This window comes from Arvicanthis niloticus, chromosome 10 (assembly GCF_011762505.2).
Source record: "Arvicanthis niloticus isolate mArvNil1 chromosome 10, mArvNil1.pat.X, whole genome shotgun sequence".
NCBI lineage: Eukaryota > Metazoa > Chordata > Mammalia > Rodentia > Muridae > Arvicanthis > Arvicanthis niloticus.
Genome location: NC_047667.1, coordinates 41029613 through 41050853, shown reverse-complemented (window position 1 = coordinate 41050853; position 21241 = coordinate 41029613). Strand labels below are relative to the sequence as shown.

The 21241-nt window shown below is 43.0% G+C and overlaps 2 protein-coding genes across 2 annotated transcripts; both read right to left on the bottom strand.

Moving 5' to 3' along the window:
• Positions 1 to 2740: 2740 nt before the first annotated feature.
• Positions 2741 to 3872, bottom strand: LOC117716162 (transmembrane epididymal protein 1A). The gene has a single exon (XM_034513102.2). The coding sequence runs from the start codon at positions 3870 to 3872 to the stop codon at positions 2970 to 2972; it is 903 nt and encodes a 300-aa protein (XP_034368993.1). The 3' UTR covers positions 2741 to 2969.
• Positions 3873 to 19320: 15448 nt separating this feature from the next.
• On the bottom strand, positions 19321 to 20238 carry LOC117716161 (transmembrane epididymal protein 1A-like). The gene has a single exon (XM_034513101.1). It carries the CDS (start codon positions 20236 to 20238, stop codon positions 19321 to 19323), a length of 918 nt encoding a protein of 305 aa, XP_034368992.1.
• Positions 20239 to 21241: the final 1003 nt, after the last annotated feature.

Below are 21241 nucleotides of genomic sequence, written 5' to 3'. Positions count from 1 at the left end.
TCAGGTTTGCACAGTGATTGATGCCTTTACCCACTGAGCCATCTCACTGGCCCATACATTTTGCTTTTATTTCCCAGTGTTCACAAAGCTCTGGTTTTGTTAGCTAGGTAGCCGCTAGATGGTTTAGAACCTTGTTGAAGCCTACTTGAAAATTTAGTAAAGTTGGCCTGTGGTAGAAAAATTACTTGGATTGAAACATTTCCTTTAGTTGGTACTTTTCTCAGAAGAATCCACAGCTGGGCCTGCACATAGCCTTTTAACCCTCACCCCTTACCCCATTTGCTGGTTTGGATCCCTGTTTATTTCATGTTTGTCAATTTTTAACTGGAAACACACAGCCCTATGGTATGTATTTTGGATTCTTGGGCAACATTTAGCCTGCTTCTGAACTTTCTCCTCCCCCATTTCTTCTTTTTAAATTGGTTTTTGAAAGGCTTGTTTACTGGGTCTGGGGAACGAGGTGCTTGGACAGAGTGATGGTGACATAGTGCCCTCTGGTGGTAGCTTCTGAGAATTCCAACCATCTCCCCCAGAAGGTTTGAGTGTGAAGATTTTCTTGCCTCTGTTACATACTATATATGATAAAAGCCCAAGTGCTTTGCCTACACTGGCTGTTTGATATAAATATTATATTTATATAACTGCCTGATTACTGGAAGTTTGTCATAAAATTAGTCTTCAGATGCCCAGAAATGGCTAACTCTGCTCCTCACCCCACATCAGTGTGCAAGGAAGGTGGACAGAAAAGGACTCTGCAAAATCAACTGAGACGAGTCTAGGCACAAAGAATAAAGGGGAAATGTATTCAAAGGCTTGATCATAAATAAGCCTTATCCTCAGCCCTCACTTGGATCTGAGCCCAGAAAGGAAGGCCAAGCCAACAGTTGAAAGTACACCAGACTTTATTCTTAGCGGGATGAGAGTTGGGCAAAAAGTTTAACATATTGTTCCTTAGGAGTGTCTGGGGTATTTACACTGTACCACTTCCTCTACCAAGATCTCTGTTTGGCCTCACCTGCCCTTCCTCTGTCCTTCTTCCCCTGAGCTTTTTTTTTTTTTTTTTTTTTTTTTTTATCTTGGGGATAACTTCCTTCTTTATCACCAGTTGGGAGGGACTGATACTCATATTATTATATATTATATTATATCTCACTCTGTAGCCTGGGTGACACTGTCAAACTTGAGTCTGACCTGAGGTTTAAGTTGCTGGCTTATCTCTTGCCTCCAGCAAGTGGACCCATAACAGCAGGTTTTCTAGAGTTTCCTTGGAGAAGTATGTGTGATAGCAGTGACACTAGTGAGGCCGAGAGTGTGGCTCTATGGGTGAGCACTAGTGGGCTTGGATCTCACCCTCAGTACTAAGCAACACAACCAAAGCACTTCCACAAACATCAAATGACTAAACAACTTAGGAACACATTTTGTGTCTTTACTCTCCCCAAGGACAAAGAAGAATGAGCAAGAAGGTGACCTCAGGCTTTAGGATGGTTGCCCAGAGGTTGGCAGAGCCTCTTACCTGTTGTGTAACACAATGAGAAGGAAGGATGGGTGGGGGTGGGCAGTGGAACCAGATGAGCCTTTACTAATCAGGAGCTGCCACACAGTTGGAATACACACAAGAAATTGTGTAACTTGGATACAGCAAAGCCATTCTTCTTCTGGAACCTATATATCGGGGAAGGAGAACTCCCCAAGGGAAATGATTTCAAAACCAGGACAAAGTCAGATGTGTCAGCTGGTTAGAAAAAATAAAGCAGAGTCCCTGCAAGTGCCCCAATGTGCCAGAACAATGAAATCCATCTGAGCTCTCTGAGAAAGCTGCCTTGTGGGTGCTCACTGCCTTGGTGGAAGGTTACAGTCTATGTGTCAAGTGTGTCAAGACAACATTGAGATTATAGAATGGCTTGTGAGATTTGAAGAAGAAAGGTTGCAAAACCCAAGGATAGTGTGTAATAAGTTCCATGTGGAAGGGAATGAAGCAAGCTTTTGCTACAGTAGATACAAAAACACAGGATTTGGAAGGTACCAAGCATGGACACTCTATAAAATCCAAGATAATGTAAATTTATGTGATTATTAAATTAATTTTAAATGACTATGTAAAATTTGAAATGAAGCCTATCATTAAAGATAAGGGAGGGGACAGTGAAAAGGGAAAAGGTGAAATTTACTTATTTCTAAACCAGGATTTACCCCAGTTGGTCTCAGATTCAGTATGCAGCCAAGTATGATCTTGAACTCTTGGTCCTCCTGCCTCTGTCTAGAGGGCTGGGATTATACATATGCTTTTTTGTGGTGCTGGGAATTGAACCCAGGGCTATGCACATCTGGGCAAGCATTCTGTCAACAGAGCTCTAATATCAGCCCAAAAGAATATAATTTCAACCTGCATCGTATCTACCTTTAATACCTTTAATACCAGCACCCAGGAAGCAGAGGCAGGCAGATCTCCGAGTTTGAGGCCAGCCTGGTCTACATATATATTGAGTTCTAGGCCAGGCAGGGCAATAAGATCCTGTCTCAAAAGTAAAACAATAAAGAGAATCAATTTACTTTATCAGAATGAGACAACTGATTCAGTTTTGAGCTGGGAGGAATCTTTATTCCCTCAGGTGAAGAATTCAGTGGTACCTCGGAGAAACAGCTCTGAGTGCAAAATTCTGGGCTCGAGCAGAAACTCCTCTCTTTAATGCTATTCTGTTTCATTTTCTCCCACTCTCTCCTCCCTGGCTTTCTTGCACGTGGACCTGTCCCCCAGTTTTCTTCCTACCCTCTTCTCAAGTCCATCATTCATGGGCCTCTTCTCCTCAGTATTAACTGCAGGCTCAGAGACAGGGAGTGCAATAGCAGACAGGAAACCAACTGCCATCCTCCAGGGTCATTACCTTCACCAAGAAACAAAGGGTACAATCCAAATGCCCAGAAGAGCTCACAGGAGGAAGATGAAGTGGTGTATATGCCCAGGTATTCTAGGCCTTATTTGAAAGGAGAGGAGCCTGGTCATCTTTGTCCTGATGCTCTGCCTCCTGCAGCAGCTTGTAGAAGGTTCCTGAAGAGCTCTTGTGACACGGCGCTTCCTTAGACCCCATCAGCCCCAAGCTGGGACTGTAACATCGGTGCCAAAAGGAAGAGATGCCATAGATTCCCAACAAGCATAAGGCATTGCTCATCACATGCCAGCAGAAGAAGGTGGTGACAAACATGATGTCACTGATGTCATCATCCTCCCACGGGAAGCCAGAGACCGGTCTAAATAGAATGAAGGCTGCCTGAACCAGCCATGAGCCCATTATCAGAAACAGGAAGGTCTCTATCATCCAGAGGTGAAACATCTCAGGAGCCCACAGCTGTGCCATCAACACCAGCATCAGCAGGAACACCACCAAGATGAGGAGAGAGTGAACCTGCAGCTCCACCCCAGATGAATCTTTAACGTGTGATACCAGTAGCAGCAGGAGCACATAGACACCCAGCACGGTGGCACCTCTTTCCAGGACCACGCACCTCTGCCGTAGCACAGTCTTGCTCACCACTTCTATACAGCCATCAAGGGTGAGGAGGATGAACATGGTGAGGTGCTGCCACTCCTTGGGGTACATGAACCTTGGTGGCATCCCTTTGGTCATAAATATCAGCCCTTCTTCCAAACAATTGATCTCATAAACTATCAAGAGGGAGCCACTCACAATCTTCAACCAGCCTGCATGGACTATTTGCCACAGCCTGCCCCATTTTCCCTTATTCTTGGAAAGGTAGGAAGGATACAGAAGAGAGTCATTGAGTATCACAGCTCTGGAGACTATTATTGCTTGATACAGACCATAGAAGACCAGAAACAAACCTGGAGATATATGGCCAATAAAGTCTCCCATTGAGCTATGAATCTAACAAGGTGTTAAACTCTGCTCCAGGTTCTGGGCTTTGGGAAGAGTTGTCTTCCACTTACTTTTATCACCTCACTTCACCCACTGCTCCCCACAGAGAGGAAACATTTCTTGAGACAAGCCTACACAGTTGGCAGAGACATGGCCCCATTGTCCCATTCTACTCCAGTACATTGGGAACTGAGTGGGTTCTTGGGAGCTCCACCACATCTCCTGAGCAGCTCTGGTTCATGCCTGTCCCTTCAGTTTCCTTCCTCTTATCCTGCCTGGTGCTCCATGGGAAGGAGGGCTAGGAAATGGTGGGGTGGATTGCTGTAGTATCCAGAGAGAAAGCCTGTGATAACTTATACTCCCAAGTGTCTGCTGGTAATTCTTAGACCTAAATTCAGTCTATTTGTAAAGGATTCCTTTGTTGTGGGCACAGACATAGAAATATTTAGATAAGACATATAAACATTTAGATAAGAGACATATAATAGCAACCACCTGGCTTTTCTAGTCTTCTGTAATAGATATGTCTTGAAGACCACCTAGAAAGTTCCCTCTCCTCCTCTTCCAACCTTCTCCAGCTCTCCCTGACTACCAAACTATCACCAGCTTTATGGTCAGGAGACAAATCTGCAGAGATGCAGAGATGGTGGTATACCTGTACCAGAGAAACTAAGCTTGAATGACGTTTCCCAGAATCCCCTTCTCCACATGGCTCCAAGCAAAGGTTGGATACAGGCAGAGTTTTCACAAGTCTGAAGGCAGGAGTGGACAGCCACCTGAGCACACTGACAGAGTATGGTGCCAGGCACCACTGCCACCCGTGTATTTTGTTATCCACCTGTTAGGTTACTTCCAGGGGTGGTGAGCAAGTGAACCTGCAGAGCCCCTAGATTCTCCTGCAGTTTGCCTTCCATTGAGCAATGATGTGGTGAGAGGCAGGTGCTGGCTCCAGTTATCTTGAAATTACCGCAGGCCCACCACACAGCAGGGCAGCAACCTTTCCTAGGTTTCATCACCAACTTCCACAAATATGCAAAGTCTGCCGTTTAAGAAAACATCTACTTCCTATATCATTCTGAATTCCTCGGCTTCTATAATCTATTTAGAATATGAGAAATTAGGGACAGCCCCTAAAACGTGGATAACATTGACAGGAGTGACCCCCAGCAAGCTGGAATTAGCCACTTAGTGTATAACGGGAAATAGTTCATTTGCCTCATTTCTCTCTGAAACTGGTTAATGGCTGGTGGGCAGAGGGGATTGTGGAGAACAAAGTCCAGGAAATGGGAAGTAGGTGCATAAAATCCTGGCTTTATTGCAGAGGGTACATGGAAGAGGAGTTTTCTAGGGAGAATATGTGTCCTGAGTGAAAAGGAAATTCAACTGGATCATGAACCTAGCTGACATCAGTCTTTGGCATAATCATTTACCTTCTCACTACCAGCAACTGCAAAGCCAAGGCTGCCATACCTGTATGCTAACAGTACCCAGGTGGGGAGGAAGGATGTTTATACCCACAACACAGCGCAGCTCCTGAACCCTCATTCTGGTGGAACCAGATCCTGATAAACTTATCACAGGATGAGTGAACCTAACCTACAGAACGCTGAGGAGACAGTTCAGTTGGTAAAGGTGCTTGCCATCCAAGCATGAGAACCTGAGTTCAATCCCCAGAACCCATGAAAAAAATGCTTGCATGATGGTGTAGTACATGGAATATTCTAGAAGCGGAGGCAGGCAGGTTCCGGGACTCGATGGCCAGTCAGACTATCCTACTTGGTAAGCTTCAGAACAGTAAGAGAGCCTCAGAAAACAAGATGGGGGCTGGAGAGACGGCTCAGAGGTTAAGAGCACTAGCTGCTCTTCCAGAGGTCCTGAGTTCAATTCCCAGTGACCACATGGTGGCTCACAAGCAGTTATAATGAGATCTGGTATCTTCTTCTGACATGCAGGCATCAACGCAGGCAGAGTGCTGTATGCATAACAAATAAATAAAAACTTAAAAACAAACAAACAATAAAACAACAAGGATGGTGCCTTGCTGGAGGGCCAGCCCAGGCGGGTCTTCTTTCTTGGTTTTGGTTCTTATTGAGTCAGCAGAGGGGAAGAGCATCTGCAGGCTAAGACTTGATCTTTTGAGATATTTAGGGCATAATAATAAAACATTTACCTGCCTTAAGTCTAAGTCACTTAGCTGCAGTAGCTGACCTGCCAGTCTGAGTTCCTCTGAGGTAAGAAACTGTTTAGCACCTCATCATTAAACAGCAGGCAGTAAGTGAAAAGATTTATCACTGGTGCTCCTTATTCTGACCAGGCAGTCAGAAGCCCTTCACTGGCCTGGCTGGTTAACTCTTTGTGAACCAGAGAGGAAGGAAAGGGAAAGAATTAAGATGCTTCGTACAGGCAGATATGCACAGACACATATACTTTCGAACATTCATACATTCACACTCTGGCCAGGCCCGACTGTAACAATCAACTCCACAAGTATTCATGCATGCTTACATACATACACAGATACCCTACACACAAACATATAGACAAACAGGTATAAATATTTGGATGGATGGATGGATGGATCATTGGTGCAAAGCTCCCCAAGCCAAACCATTCAACCAACAACCAACCTTTCTTTCATTTCTCTGGTCTTTTTATACCTTCTTAGACAAAAAGTTCTTTAGAAAATTACCTCAGAGATAAAATATTACATAGAATGGGAGTTACAGAAGGATGCTGATATTAAGTTCAAAGCAGTGTTTCATTATAATATGCTCAGTATAAGTTCAAAGCAATAGTTGTTATATGGCCTTGCCTTATCATAGTGCACACCTGTGACTTTATCCTTGGACCTAAATGTTTTTCCTTGAACACAAAATTGTCCCAAGTCTATTTCTCTTTTTAGTGTAATTATGAAAGCTCATTGTATTTGTTATTATGCAGCCTTTACTTACTATTCTGAGAAGTGGGCACATTCTATTCTTGATTCTAAATTTATTATATCTTTCTAGCAACTAAGACTATCTCTAAATACTTTCTTCCTAAAATTATTTGAATCAAATCAGAAATTCTATAAAATTATTATCTATTTGTCTTTATAGCATCACTACAAGATAATACATCTTTGTAGTTCTGCAGAGATCTGCTCAAAAGGGTGGATTAATACCTAGTGATAGTTACATATTTAACAATAACAGAAAAAGCATATTAATAGCAGGATTTTTTCTCAAAATGAATTGCTCCTGGGCCTTGCCTACTGAAGCAAATCCATCATGGATTTTCATCCAAGGAGGACTCATTTCAGGAAGATCACATGCTAGCTTCTTCTATGATGGCGATGGCTCCTGACAGTGCCTAAGTAGCAACACTCAATGTAGCCTTCACATGCACCTGTGCACACATAGCCACATACAAACTCACATGCACATGATACATACACACACACATGCATACAATACACACACTCACACACACACGCATGCACATGATACACATACATATTCACATGCACACTACACCCCCCACACACACATTTATATACACATGCACACGATACACACATACACATGATACACACACATGCACACAATACACACACACACACACACACACACACACGATACACACCACACATGCACATGATACACACAACACACACACACCATAGAACATCAGAGCTTGTAGATATCATTGTTTGATCTTGTGATTTAAAACTGACTAGGGGCTGTCAGTCTACCCAGTGTTGAAAAAAAAAAATCCTAAAACAAGCCATTGCAAGACAGGGTCTCTGCAATCTTTCTTTCTCAAGGTGGCTTAATGTCAGAAAACTGAAACATTTCCCTCTGCCCTTAAAGATGGCAGTAATTCAGATTGCTTTTGGCTGCTGAGAAATTTGGTACGTTGGGGAAATGAGTGTGGAGACAAATTGGGAAAATAAAGTTTTATTCTGCCCTCTAATGAACCTACCTTATTTGAATTTAAAATTGCTTAGCATGTAGTCACTGTAGGAAAATCAGGGAAAGTATATAAACAAAAAGAACACTGCAAATCGCCCATAGGGCAACTCATTGTTTTCAGCTCCCCTCCTGATGACAGGGAATGTTTCTTCTTTTACTTTCCTTTCAAAAAAAAATAAAATTCACCTGTAGTCTTACAACCTTTGTGACTATTGTCACCAATGAGGTGACGAGCAAGCAGAAAATGAATTTGTACATTTGTCTGGAAGTCAGGATTTGGATTCTATTATTAGCTCTCTCGTGTGTATCTGACAGGGTCCTACTATGTAGCTCTGGCTAGCCTGGAACTCAATATGTAGACCAGGCTAGCCTTGAACTCAAGAGATCTGCCTGCCGCTGCCTTCTAAGTGCTGAGGTGGAAAAGGTGGTGGTGGTGTTGATGGTGGTGATGGAGGAGGAGGAGGAAGAGGAGGAGGAGGAAGAGGAGGAGGAGGAGGAAGGTTGGATTTCATTTTCTATAAAGCAGAAGTAAGGAGGTATGAGTGCTGCTATGTAGAGGTGAGCAGGAATCTCTCCTTTTGGTGAATTATCAAAATTCCAAGCAAGGCAGAGCTGAGTGTTCAACTGGAGGCCATTTAAAAGGAAAATCAATAATGACACATCTGAAATTAACCAGGGGAGAGAACACTTTGGCTCTCTTCAGTTCTTGTGTTCACTCTAGAAGCAAAGAACTCTTGTTCTAAATACCGCTAAGGCCAGGCCAGGGCCTGTGGGGAGAGGGTCCCATGTAGCCCAGGCTTGCCTCAAACTCCAAGTATAACCAAGAACACTGGCCTTGAACTTCTGGTCCCTCTGGCTCCCGCCCGTGTTCGGGGATTGCAGGCATGCACACGCCACCATGCCAGGTGTTTGTGGTGTCTGGAGAGCAAACCCTGGGCTTCATAAATGTTAGGCAAGCACTTTACCAGCTGACTACATGTCCACCCTTAATGCTGCCTCTCCTATCGGGGCTGCGGTGAGATGGGAGCTTCAGAACTTGCTCCCTTCCTGCAGTCATTTCTCCAGCTGTGCCTGACAGCTGTGAGCTGAGCATCAGTGGTCAGAGGAAGATGAACAGCAGCCTTCGCCTCACAGCAACGAGAGGCCTGAAGCGGCATGGATGCAGGGCACGCTTGCCACTCTGGAGCTCCAATTGGGGATGATCAGATCCCCATTTTTGGCCCAACATCAAAGAACACATTCTGCTTATTAACACACGAGCATCCTGATCCCAGGACTTCAAAGATAGGACTGGTCCATCCCAAATCAGACCCGCCCACAGTAGTGTCGAAGGAAGCCAAGTGTGGTGAATGATTAGCAGAACTTCCAGACAGCCCCACAGTCTGGGAACACCGAGTACCTGAAAACTTGTTCAGCTGGGGACCACTCGGCTTAACCACAGAAACCTGCAAATGTCGATCATTCTAGCTGTTCCACACTTAGAATCACCACAGATCCAGCTCTTCCATCGGAGGGGGGTCTCCACTTCCGGAGAGTCCCTCAAGTGGCTGGTGCCTGGAATCCTGCTATGTGGGGGAGGGGATGTAAAGAACTGGGTGATATAGTTCTTACTCTCAGAGCCTGCAATTTAGCTGGAAGCATGAGACAGTTATACACGTGTGAATACCTATAACACCATGTAGACAGTCTCTATGCCATAGAATTCAAATATTTTAAATTCGTAATCCTCCTGCCTCTGCTTCTTGAACATTGAGGTTACATGCCTGGCTTTCTTTTTTTATTCAATTTTTAAATTGCTTTTAAAAAATCTTTCAATCACAAAACAAGTAGTAAATATGTATCCTATAATTTTATCAGCCTCTCAGTCCCTCAAATTGAAACATGCTGTTCTAAAAAGTACTCAGTCACCCATTGTGGTGTTGGTAATAGAAATATGGATCAATGACACACTTCTAACATAGCAAAGCCTATCTCTGTTGTCATGGCAACGGAGCCTCTCTCTGTTATCAGGTGTGGCACATCTTTTAACCAGCCAAATCTAGTCCTTCCTAAACTGCCGATGGAATCTGTTACTGACCTACACCTCCTTGGCTGCCTGCCCCAGCACCACTTCAAAGGCCAGGGACCTTCCCAGTAATTCTTCAACCCAGGAACCCTAAACTTTAAATTCCATGAGGGAAATACAGCCTTCTGACCACCAGAGATTCTCAGTTCCTCCTATGGGATGGTATTGCTGGGAGCAGGTACACAGGTTATGTCTCCCAACCTCCCAGTGATAAAGTCTGAGCCACCCAGGGAATGTCTCATTAATTCAGAGTCAACTGATTAGTGACAGTTTATGAGAGGGATGCTCCAGGGGCAGGGGATGTAGATTTGTTGGTGAAGTGCTTGCATTAGGCTGCTTTGATTACCAGAACCAAACAAACTTGGTGTGATGATACATCCCTTCAGTCACAGCTCTTGGAGGGAGGGAGGCAGGAGAATTGAACGTCAAGGTCATCCTTGGCTACATAGCAAGTTTGAGGTCCACCTGGATATTTGAGACCCTGCCTCAACCCTCCCTCATTTAAAAAAAAATGTTATGCTCCATTTCAACAATCCTCCCACACTCAAGAGGAAGGGTTTTACGGAGTGTGTGTGCTGGGAGGAACTTTACAGGTTATCCTAGAACCAACCAGCTAGCTGTGCATCCAATTCTCCAGTCATTGCCATAACTTGTGATATAATGTGTATCTTTTGTTTCTCCATTATATTGTCTATCCTTGCAATGTTACCCAGAAAATATCTCCTAAGGATTTTCTAATAGATGAATTTATTCCTTGGGCATTTTGATAGAATGTGGAAGATTTTAATTTATTTAACCATGTTTACCAATGAGCTTCCACTGTGAGTTCACCTTTGTGAAATGTAGCTGTAGAAGGTACTTTTCCTGACAGCTACTGGTGAATCTTGTTTAAGGTTCTTGTCTTCTGAGCAATTTCTGCACTGCTGTTTCAGGGACAGGGCACAGAGAGGAATGCATGGAAACCCAAATGGTAGTTCGGAGAGCATTTGCTAAATACTTCTTACATAGATTATGTATAGGAAAGGAGTAAGGAGGCAAGGGATAGTTGAGTAGCAGATAGAGCTGTCACTATCTCTATGCCCCAAGGGACACAGGACACAGGAGGGGAGAAATTCTTTATATTAGTGAGGATGAGTGGGTTGGCCTGATAATGCTTGTATTCTAATGCTGATATTGTTTCCTCAAGACCTGATTGCTCCAGGGACAGACCCAAGTGACTGTGAGTTTTAGGGTTACTGGCCTGGGGGTGGGAGGATTGGAGGAGAACCATGAAGGAGAAAAAAGAAGGTGAAGGAGGAAGGAGAAGCCACCATGAGTTATGTGAGTTCATGGAAACGTGGCCATGAGGGCTGGCCAATTGGTATTAAGAGCAACCTAGATAAAACATAGTAATAACTCAGGCTTATCTATAGGAGAGCAGACACTAATAACAGAGGGTATATATCTGCCCAGCTCTTGTACTGTTTAGGGCTTGTTGTAAATATAAAGGTTGTGTGTGTCTCTCATCCAGGACTAAATGGTCAAAGGCAGGATGGAAACTCTGGATTAGGATTAAAAATTTCTACAACGTGATATAGCAGGTTGAATGGTGGCTCTCAAACCAATAAGTTCTAAAGTCCAGACATTGTACAAGTGTCTTTTTCTTTAAAGCTCCCTCTCATGTCTCATTAAGAGTCTCAAAATGAGATCATCCTGGATTCCATGTAAGTCATGAGTCTAGTGGTAGGTGTCCTCAAAAAAAAAAAAAATACAGAGGGAGATTTAAAGTACAAAAACACACAGAAAATAATACAAGGTAGAGAGAGAGGCAGAAACTGGAGTGATGGGTCTACAAGCCAGGGTGTCAAAAACTGGCAACAGCCGCCAGAATCCATGACAATGTGCTGCAGAGTCTTCCTCAGAGACTTGATTTCAGAGCTGCCAGGGCTGTGGCAATGCAATGGTGACCTGTGAAAACATCACAGCTGGTATCATGGTGACAGGGCAAGGCAGTCACATGAGAACCCCCCTCCTTGGTCTGCTACTTACTTCTAGGTTCCTTTGGGGGCTCCTTACTGTCCAAGTCCTGTCATAGGCGAGAGGATCAGGTAGCTCAGTGATGTGCTAGAGTCAGTCAGCTTCCTAGGAGAAAGGACAGGATGGGAAAGGATTGGCCGTGGTTCTGCCAGACAAGCAGAAGATAAGCTGCCCAGCTCATTTCTGTTGTATGGGGAGTAACCACAAGCTCTGATGTCTTCAGAACAGTTTGGCCTTTTCTCAGTTCCTCAATTACAGAGTTGTTTTTCTCTAAGTGTCTAGGATTGAGTGACAAATCATGGAGTCACTTTAGTTATAGGTTACAATTCAGTTATGTCATTATTTAGATAGTGACAGAGCTTGCTATAGGATATGGAGAATCACGTCACCACAATCATCAAAATGAACACACTAACCTTCTCTTCTGACTGTCCTATAGTTCTCAACCTTTCTTTCTTGATGGGTTTTATGTCTTGGAGGTAAAATAGCCCCTCTATGCTAAGACTTGGTGTCTAGTGACACTAGTTTAGGAATTGGATACTCTGGAAAGTGGTGCCTAGCTGGAAGAAGTTTATCACTGAAGGCATGGTACCTCTGTCCTTTGAAAGGTATCTTGTCCTCGCTCCTTTCTCTTCTCTGCTTTCTGGTTGTCACAATTAAACAGCCACTCTTCATTCTCTATGTCTTTACATTCTGCTTTCACAAGGGCCCAGAAACAAGGGAGTCAGATGCCCACAGACTAAAACCATGGGCCAAAAATAAGTCTTCCTTCCTTTAAACTGTTTCTCCTCAGGTATTTGTCAAATAGGTAAAAAGTATTACTAATAAAATCAGTACCGGAAATGGGGTCTTTTCTGTAACTGCCTTCTCATGTGGAAAGAAGCATTTGAAATTGTTTGAAAGAAGGATTTAAAAAAACCTAAAGATGGGCTGGTGAGATGGCTCAGTGGTTAAGAGCACTGACTGCTCTTCCGGAGGTCATGAGTTCAAATCCCAGCAACCACATGGTGACTCACAACCATCTGTAATGAGATCTGATGCCCTCTTATGGGGTGTCTGAAGACAGCAACAGTGTACTTACATATAATAAATAAATAGTTTAAAAAAATTTAAAGATAAGGGCTAAATAAACCTTAGAATGCATTTGGTTCAGCTCTAGTGGGAAATCAGAAGACAAGAAGACAGATTGGAGTATGAGGCAGGCATGGATTACATATGGGAATGAGGACTCTATTATAGACTGGAGTGGAGGCCATGTATTAGTGGTGAGAAACTTGATTATTTTTGTATGTGCTCCATACCTTTTGAGACTGAGTCTCATATAGCCAAGGCTGGCCTTGGCCTTGCAACGTAGCCAAGGCTGGATTAAAAGTGTGTGCCACCACCTTGTCTCGAAAAAAAAAAAAAAAAGTGTGTGCCACCATACCTGGCTTCTCTCCTTTCAAGCCCATAATTCTGGCTGCTGAATATTTATTTAAGCTTTCCTATGGAAACTGTTTTAGTAACCATTCTGCTACATTCTGTTAAATGCTGTGTGTGTGTGTGTGTGTGTGTGTGTGTGTGTGTGTGTGTGTGGTGTGTATTTCTGGAGTAGATATATTAGGGTTATCAGCCACAGACTATAGTGAGATTTTTGGTTTCTTTTTAAAACAGAGAAATACTATAAAATAGGTTTTTGTTTTAATCCCAGGGGTAAGATATGGGGCTGCTTCAGATTGTCCGAAGCAGCTGACTGTGATTTGCCTCGTGCTCTAACAGAGGTGTGGTTTTGACAGCTCCAGTTAGTTTCTGTGCTTATGTGATATTTGGAATTCTGGAAACTTTTCAGAGTATATATAAAGCCTAGGGCCCCGAGGGGTGGGGTTGGTCAGATAGTAGTCATGGTCAAAGAAGAAACAAAAAGAAAGAAACTAGATTCAGGGATCCCTTTCTTTGCTAGCTAGTGTTAGGGGGTTGAAGGGGTGGAAAAGGGTAGAAGAAAGAATAGCCCACAAAGTACCCAAAGAACGTTATAACAGACAGCAAGAATCTATCCTGGTTACCTCAAGAGAAAGGGGGTTTATTAAAATGGACTTGTTAATAGTATTATGTGAGGGCTGGACAAGAGTTCCAGGTTAAGTCTGAAAGACCAATGTCTAGCAGCAGCTAACCATTGAATGGACTTCAGCTGACTCCTCTGCTGGCCCCATGGACCACTAGGCACTATGGAGAAGCCAACTTGGTGAAAAAGAAGCTCTAGATGTTGCCATCTTGGCCAATTCTGTGTATTAGAACCAAAGTCCCATGCAGATTATGTTTCCCCACATTGCTTACCTCTAGGATGAAGTCCTGAGTAGACCAAGCAGATTGGTCATGCGCCTTTATGTTAGCTAAGATTAATTTTATTTTGTTAGAAATAAAATTCTACCAATGTCTTTTTTTCCATTGCTCTGTCCAAATAAATACCTCCAGAACAACTTCATGGAGGGAAGCTTTTTTTTTTTTTGTTTTGTTTTTTTGTTTTTTTGTTTTGTTTTGTTTTGTTTTGTTTTTCAAGACAGGGTTTCTCTGTGTAGCCCTGGCTGTCCTGGAACTCACTGTGTAGACCAGGCTGGCCTCGAACTCAGAAATCCACCTGCCTCTGCCTCCCAAGTGCTGGGATTAAAGGTGTGCGAGGAAAGCTTTATTTTGGCTGCAGTATCAGACGGTTCAGTACATGGTTGCTGGGCCCTCGTGCACATGAACAGAAAATCACGGTGGAAGAAGACTATTCATATCACGATGGACAGAAAGCAGAAGGCCAGACAGGAACCAAAGCCCCGATATAACCTTCAGAAGCACACCACAGTTATCTACTTTGTCCACTGAGGTCCCACCTCCTTAAGAATTTCACAACTCCTGAAACAGAGTCATTTAAACATCTGAGCAGATACATCATAGCAGATCGTAACAACCGGGAAGGTGGCCCTTTCAGTGTGGAACTGACAAGAAACAAAGTTGTTTGCTCAAAAGATATTTGTATCTAACATTTTAACATGTTGTCACACTGACTTTAAAAAATGTGGACCAGTTTCCATTGCTGCTTATACTGTATGCTTCCCTCTCCCTACATCTTCTCTCATGATAAATAAAACTTGGAGTATTTTGATGATGCGATAGAAAAAAGAGAGATCTCAGTTTATCAGACTCTGTTTTCCCCAAAATGAAGTAGGTTAAAATTATTGTTAAGAGCAAGGCCTGGTGAAACAGGCCTGTAATATTAGGTGTTCCAGAGGCTGAGGCAGGAAAATCACAAATTAAGGCAAGCCCGATAGGAAGAGTGCAAGATCAATCTAGACTATTTAGTGAGAGCCTAACCAAAATATTAAAATAAAATAAAATAAAATAAAATAACAAAGTATTTGGAATTAGAGCAGGCTAGGGAGAGGTGGCTTAGTGGCTAAAAACTTATTCTGCTCTTACAGAAGAACCAAATTCACCTCTCAGCACCTATGGGCATCTGCACTCATGTGTACATAGCCTCATACAGATATATACACATATACATTCCTAAAATGAACTATAGAACATGTGACTGAAAGAGCTGGGGGTGCCCCTCAGGGGCTGGAGTGCTTGCCTAGCCTAACCTGAACAACGACTTGACTTTCCCCATCACTGTGACAAACGGAAGGACCACCAAAGATTAGTGTTCTTTTTGAACACTATCGGTGTACTTATATCTTTTTGTCTTTCTTGGGTTACCTTTCTTATAGCTAATATTTAAATATATCTGTGTATTCAAAAAATGTTTTTTGCCTACTATGTATGGTGAAAGCATTTCTTCACAGTGCCCCTGTTATCATCTTCTTGGTATTTTGCTTTGTTTTGAGATAGCGTCTCATTATATAGCATAGGTCGCCCTGAAACTCACCATGTAATCCAGGCTGTCGCCAAACTTTTTGCAAGCTTTCAGCTCTGTTTCCTAAGTATTGTAATTACAAACATATGCTAACACACCCAGCTCTGACCATAGAAAATTTTATTGTTTTGTGAGTATTATATTTATTAGTTACATATACATTTATCAAAACTCACACCAATTTATTTTTTAAACATATTTTCCTTGAAGTGTTATACACATGTTTAGAATGTATTTTGACTATAATCACACATCCTGATTTCCTCCTCTCATCCCTCTCCAACTGCCTCAGGAACCCTTCGTCTCTCCAATACATCCCCTCCTACTTTCAGTATATTTTGGATTAACCCACTGAGTATAGTTCAGGTTGTTTGTGTGTACGTGAGTATGGGGTTATTTTCTGGATCATGAGGAACTTGCCAGTGGCTATATCCCTGGAGAAAAAAAATGACTCCCATTCCAACAGAAGCTATTAACTACCAATAGCTAGCCCCTCAGCTTTAGATGAGCCCTTGTGTGTAGCCCTTCCCTGTCCATTCTGGAATGTAAAAGGGCTCCAACTTGGGTGGGGCCTTCTGCAGGTAACCATGGCGCTGCTACAAGTTCATGAGAAAATATACAATCATTTTTACTGCTCAAGAAAACTTTTCATGTCTTCTATTATAACATAAATACTTTTCAAAACGTATTTAGAGCCTGGTTACTCATTCTTGTTAGTTGTGGTTTCTCTGTGTACACCTGGATGTCCTCGAACTTACTCTGTAGACCAGGCTGGCTTTGAACTCAGAAATCCACCTGCCTCTGCCTCCCAAATGCTGGATTAAAGTCGTGCGCCACCACTGCCCGGCTCTGGTTACTCATTCTTAACCTTTGACCCTTCTGTTATTTATTTTGTGCATTTTATGAGACAGGCAGGACAGAAAGATGGACAAATTGTGGGGACATGAGGAGAGAGAGGAGCCACTCAGCCTAGAGTCTGACTAAAGCCTCTTGCCAGCTGACAAACAAGAATTTCAAAACAACCTACAACATTTGTGTATGCATCTGTATGTATGTATGTATGTATGTATGTATGTATGTATGTATGTATGTATAATGTGTATAAATTTAACATTCCTTTTAGATACAGATATTGTATGTTAAAATAACAATGACATAAGCCTATTGTATTAATATATGACCTTGGGTAGAAGCCTTATTCTTCTTCCCAGATGTGCCTAGGAATCTCAAACAAAATATCTCTCAAACAAAATATCAGCAAAGACACTCTAACTTCCTGAATCCTTGCTTCTCAGACTTTTTCTTCATTTGTGATCCTGTCAGGTACCCTTTGGGAGTCACCCAGAGATAAGATAGCAGCTGCAAACCCCACCAAAATCCTGTGTATGACTACTGGGAAAACACTGAGGAGTCCAAACCCTCTCTTGGGTTGGTCTTACTTTGTGAGTGCCATCTCTGGGGAGGCCATGCCCATGCTCTTCAGAGGTTTCTTTTTTCTCCTAGCCCTTCTGCATAAGCCTATATTAAAACATCCTTAGTAAGATCTGTGACTGTGCTCCATAAACAGCCTTGGCCTGAAATTCATCTTAGCACTAAAGCCACAAATCATGGTTTGATCAGAATTGAGGTCTCTAATCTCTTAGCTATTTCCCAGGCTGCCATGGGGGAACATCACACATGCTTTAAACCAGTGCTTCTCCACCTTCCTAATGCTGAGACCTTTAATACAATTCCTCAATCGGTGATGACCCCCCAACCATAACATGATTTTTGTTGCTACTTTATAACTGTAACTTTGCTACTGCTATGAATGGTAATAAAAATATGTTTTCCAATGGTCTTAGGCAACCTCTGTGAAGGGGTATTTTGATCCCCATTGGGCTCATGACCCACAGGTTGAGAACCACTGCTTTTAGGAGGTCCTAAAATAATTGCACCATCCTACTTCTGCAAACTTGGTGTCTTTGCCACCTGCTTTCTATCCATTCTGTTCTGTTAATCAGTCACACCTTCGTTCTCAGCCAACAAGCCCCTGGGGCCGAACAACAGGAGCATTTGAACCATATCCCTGTCACACCCATGACCATATAAGTCACTGTGCAAATTCACCTGTTGGAGTCTTTGACATTTTCATACGGAGAAATGAATACTTCTTGAGAGACAGCCTGGCACACCTCGGAGAGCTGTGGTAAATGATGGTAGAGCAAAGACCATCCTAAGCAAATCAGTGGAGTTTATTTTACACACAAACAAGGAGGCCTGTGATTTATTTATATTGTTAGAGTTCACAGAGTAGTCAGACATTACGTTTAGAAGGGAAAGAAAAGGGGGCCCTGGAAGTAAACTTTATTATGCATAAGCTGTATAGAAAATGCGCTTTTAAGCTAATTTTCTAGTTGGCATAGAAAATAACAGCTACAGTATAAGGTTTTCATATGGAAATGCTATTGTACTTTGCTCATCACCACTCACCTTGCCCCCATCTCTCCTCCTACCTCTCTCTTGTTCCTTCTCTCACCCGAATTGTCCCCTAGCAGGAAATGTTGTATGACTCTGAGACATACAAAAGGAATTAGGTAACAAGAAGCTTCGCTATATTATCTACTTGTAAGGGGTCACATTTTAGGTGATGAGACAAAATCTTCCCAAGAGAAAGACAAGGACGAATGTGTCTGCAGCATGTGACATGAATGTAGGAGAGGTGCTGTAGGAACCCAGATCAAGGGAGTATGAGAATTTGGATCATAACAGTATAGGAGAAATTGATACTAGTATAGAATATTATACTAGTCTATGTAGGACTGTAGAATGGCTATGGTAAAATGTGGCTGACAACAGGTTTGATTGTTCTGGAAAGACTCATGTAAGGTATAGTGAATTCTACCCTAGTAAGTTCTGGCAGAGCTGGTAGTGAGCACACCACTATGCACTTTGCTTTGGCCTGATTAGAGGTCAGGAATAAGAATTATGGTCGGGGTTCATGAAATTTTGGTTCATGGAAACTTAAAATGAGATCCGAAAGTATTAATTACTTATTTGTTTTTTAAACAATGCTAATCCATCCACATTGAATTATACGCATGTGGGATTCTTATAATTCCATCCAAATGGAGTAGTGAATTGTACTGTATGTCATGCTGTCTCCACAGAGCACCTCCACTTTAGTTGGCCAACAGGGACACCCTCCACTGTCACATTCCTTGGCTACCTCAGAGCAGCTGGATCCCTGCTGAGCTCTGCCACTCTTTTTAGAGCTTTCCTGCCATTATCTTCCCACAATGGGTTGTTCTTTCTTGTAGCCCACTCTTCTCAATACTCCTTGTCCTCTCTCACTCCCCCTCACTAGCATAGCCTAGGCTATGTCACTTTTCCAGGTCATCCTTTTATGTCAGCAGTTACAGGGTCAATGACAGGCATAATAGTTGGGACTAACTACCATCCTCCAGGGCCATTACCTTCACCAAGAAACAAAGGGTACAAGTGCCCAAGGGAGCCCACAGGAGGAAGATGAAGTGGTGTATATGCCCAGGTATTCTAGGCCTTGTCACAGGGAGAGCTCTTTGTAAGAAGAGCCTGGTCATCTTTGTCCTGATGCTCTGCCTCCTGCAGCAGCTTGTAGAAGGTTCTTGAAGAGCTCTTGTGACACAGAGCTTCCTTGGACCCCATCAGCCCCAAGCTGGGACTGTAACATCGGTGCCAAAAGGAAGAGATGCCATAGATTCCCAACAAGCATAAGGCGTTGATCATCACATGCCAGCAGAAGAAGGTGGTGACAAACATGATGTCACTGATGTCATCATCTTTCCACGGGAAGCCAGAGACCGGTCTAAATAGAATGAAGGCTGCCTGAATCAGCCATGAGCCCATCATCAGGAACAAGAAGGTCTCTATCATCCAAAGGTGAAACATCTCAGGAGCCCACAGCTGTGCTGTCAACACCAGCATCAGCAGGAACACCACCAAGATGAGGAGAGAGTGAACCTGCAGCTCCACCTTTGAGGAGACCTGAACGTGAGACACCAGCAGCAGCAGGAGCATGTAGATGCCCAGCACGGTGGCACCTCTTTCTAGAAGCACCAGCCTCTGCCTCAGCACATTCTTGCTCATGACGTCTACACAACCATCAAGGGCGAGGAGGATGAACATGGTGAGGTGCTGCCACTCTTGGGGGTACATAAACCTTGGAGGCATCTCTTTGTTAATCAACACCATCCCATCATCAAGACAGAAGACCACATAAAATGTTAAGAGGGAGCCAGTCACTATCTTCAGCCAGCCTCCATAAGATATTTTCAGCTTGGAACATCTCTTTCTATTCTTAGGAAGGTAGGAAACATATACAGGAGAGTCACTGACTATCATGGCCTTGGAGACCAGTGTTGCCTGATATAGACCATAAAAGAAAATATACAACCCTGGGTAGAAATGGCCACCAAACTTTCCATTCCCCATGAAATTATAGATCTATTTTTATATATTAAAAAGTAAAGAACAAAACTCAAAATTTCTCAGCCTTCCTCTCATGGGCCCATCAAGTTTTGGTTGTGTGCACAAAGATAATGTCTACCTATTTTTATCATCTTTTTCTGCCCACTTCTGTCTCCCACAGAACAAAAAGTTCTGGCCGGAAGCCCTACACCTTGGATGAAGGGTGTCTCATTTTCTCATTCCCTTCTAGCCCATGATGAATTAATCAATTGCTGCCAAAGGAGGGGGTGTGAATATTTCTGAGAGTGCACCTGTGGGATCGTGTGCTCTCATTACCTCTGCTGGAGTCTCTGCTCAACCCTGACCCTCATGGCTTGATTTCTCCTCAGCTTGTTTACTTCTTGGAGCTGGATAGAGGACCCTGAGCAGGGGAAGCATCTGGGAAAGGACTGGCTAACTCAGTCTGTGTGCATCCCTAAAGACTTCTCATTTATTGGCCTGTACATTGAAGGCAAATATTTATAATTCTTGTTTGACATAGGCCTTGATGTGTAGCCCAGACTAGCCTTAAGCTCATGGTTTCCCTGTCTTAGTCTCTCCAGTACCGGGACTACAGGCACACACCACCACAGCCAGAAAGTAGCTGGGTTTGTGGTCACATATGTAAAGCTCCTTCCGAGCTCCTACTTGGCATCTTCCTTCTTTTTGCAACAGGAAACTTAAGGGGCAGCTTATACACACACATATATAAAATATGCTTTATGGCATGGTTACTGTAGTCAAAATAATTAACCTGTCCATCATCTCATGTAGCCACACTTGTTCACAGCTAGACACATTTACACTCAGCAAATTTCAAATGTATGATCTGTGGTGTCCATTATAGCTCTAAAACTTAGCCATCCCTCATTATTGACCAACATCTCCCTGCTTCGAAACCCTTCCCACTGTCCCTGGTAACTGTCGTTTGTTCTCTGCCTCTGTAAATTTAACTTTTTAACAGACTCTCCCTGTAAGTTAGATAACA

Excerpts from the sequence above, each read along its gene's own strand:
- LOC117716162 (XM_034513102.2), bottom strand. The coding sequence starts at position 3,872 with ATGGGAGACTTTATTGGCCATATATCTCCAGGTTTGTTTCTGGTCTTC.
- LOC117716161 (XM_034513101.1), bottom strand. The coding sequence starts at position 20,238 with ATGGGGAATGGAAAGTTTGGTGGCCATTTCTACCCAGGGTTGTATATT.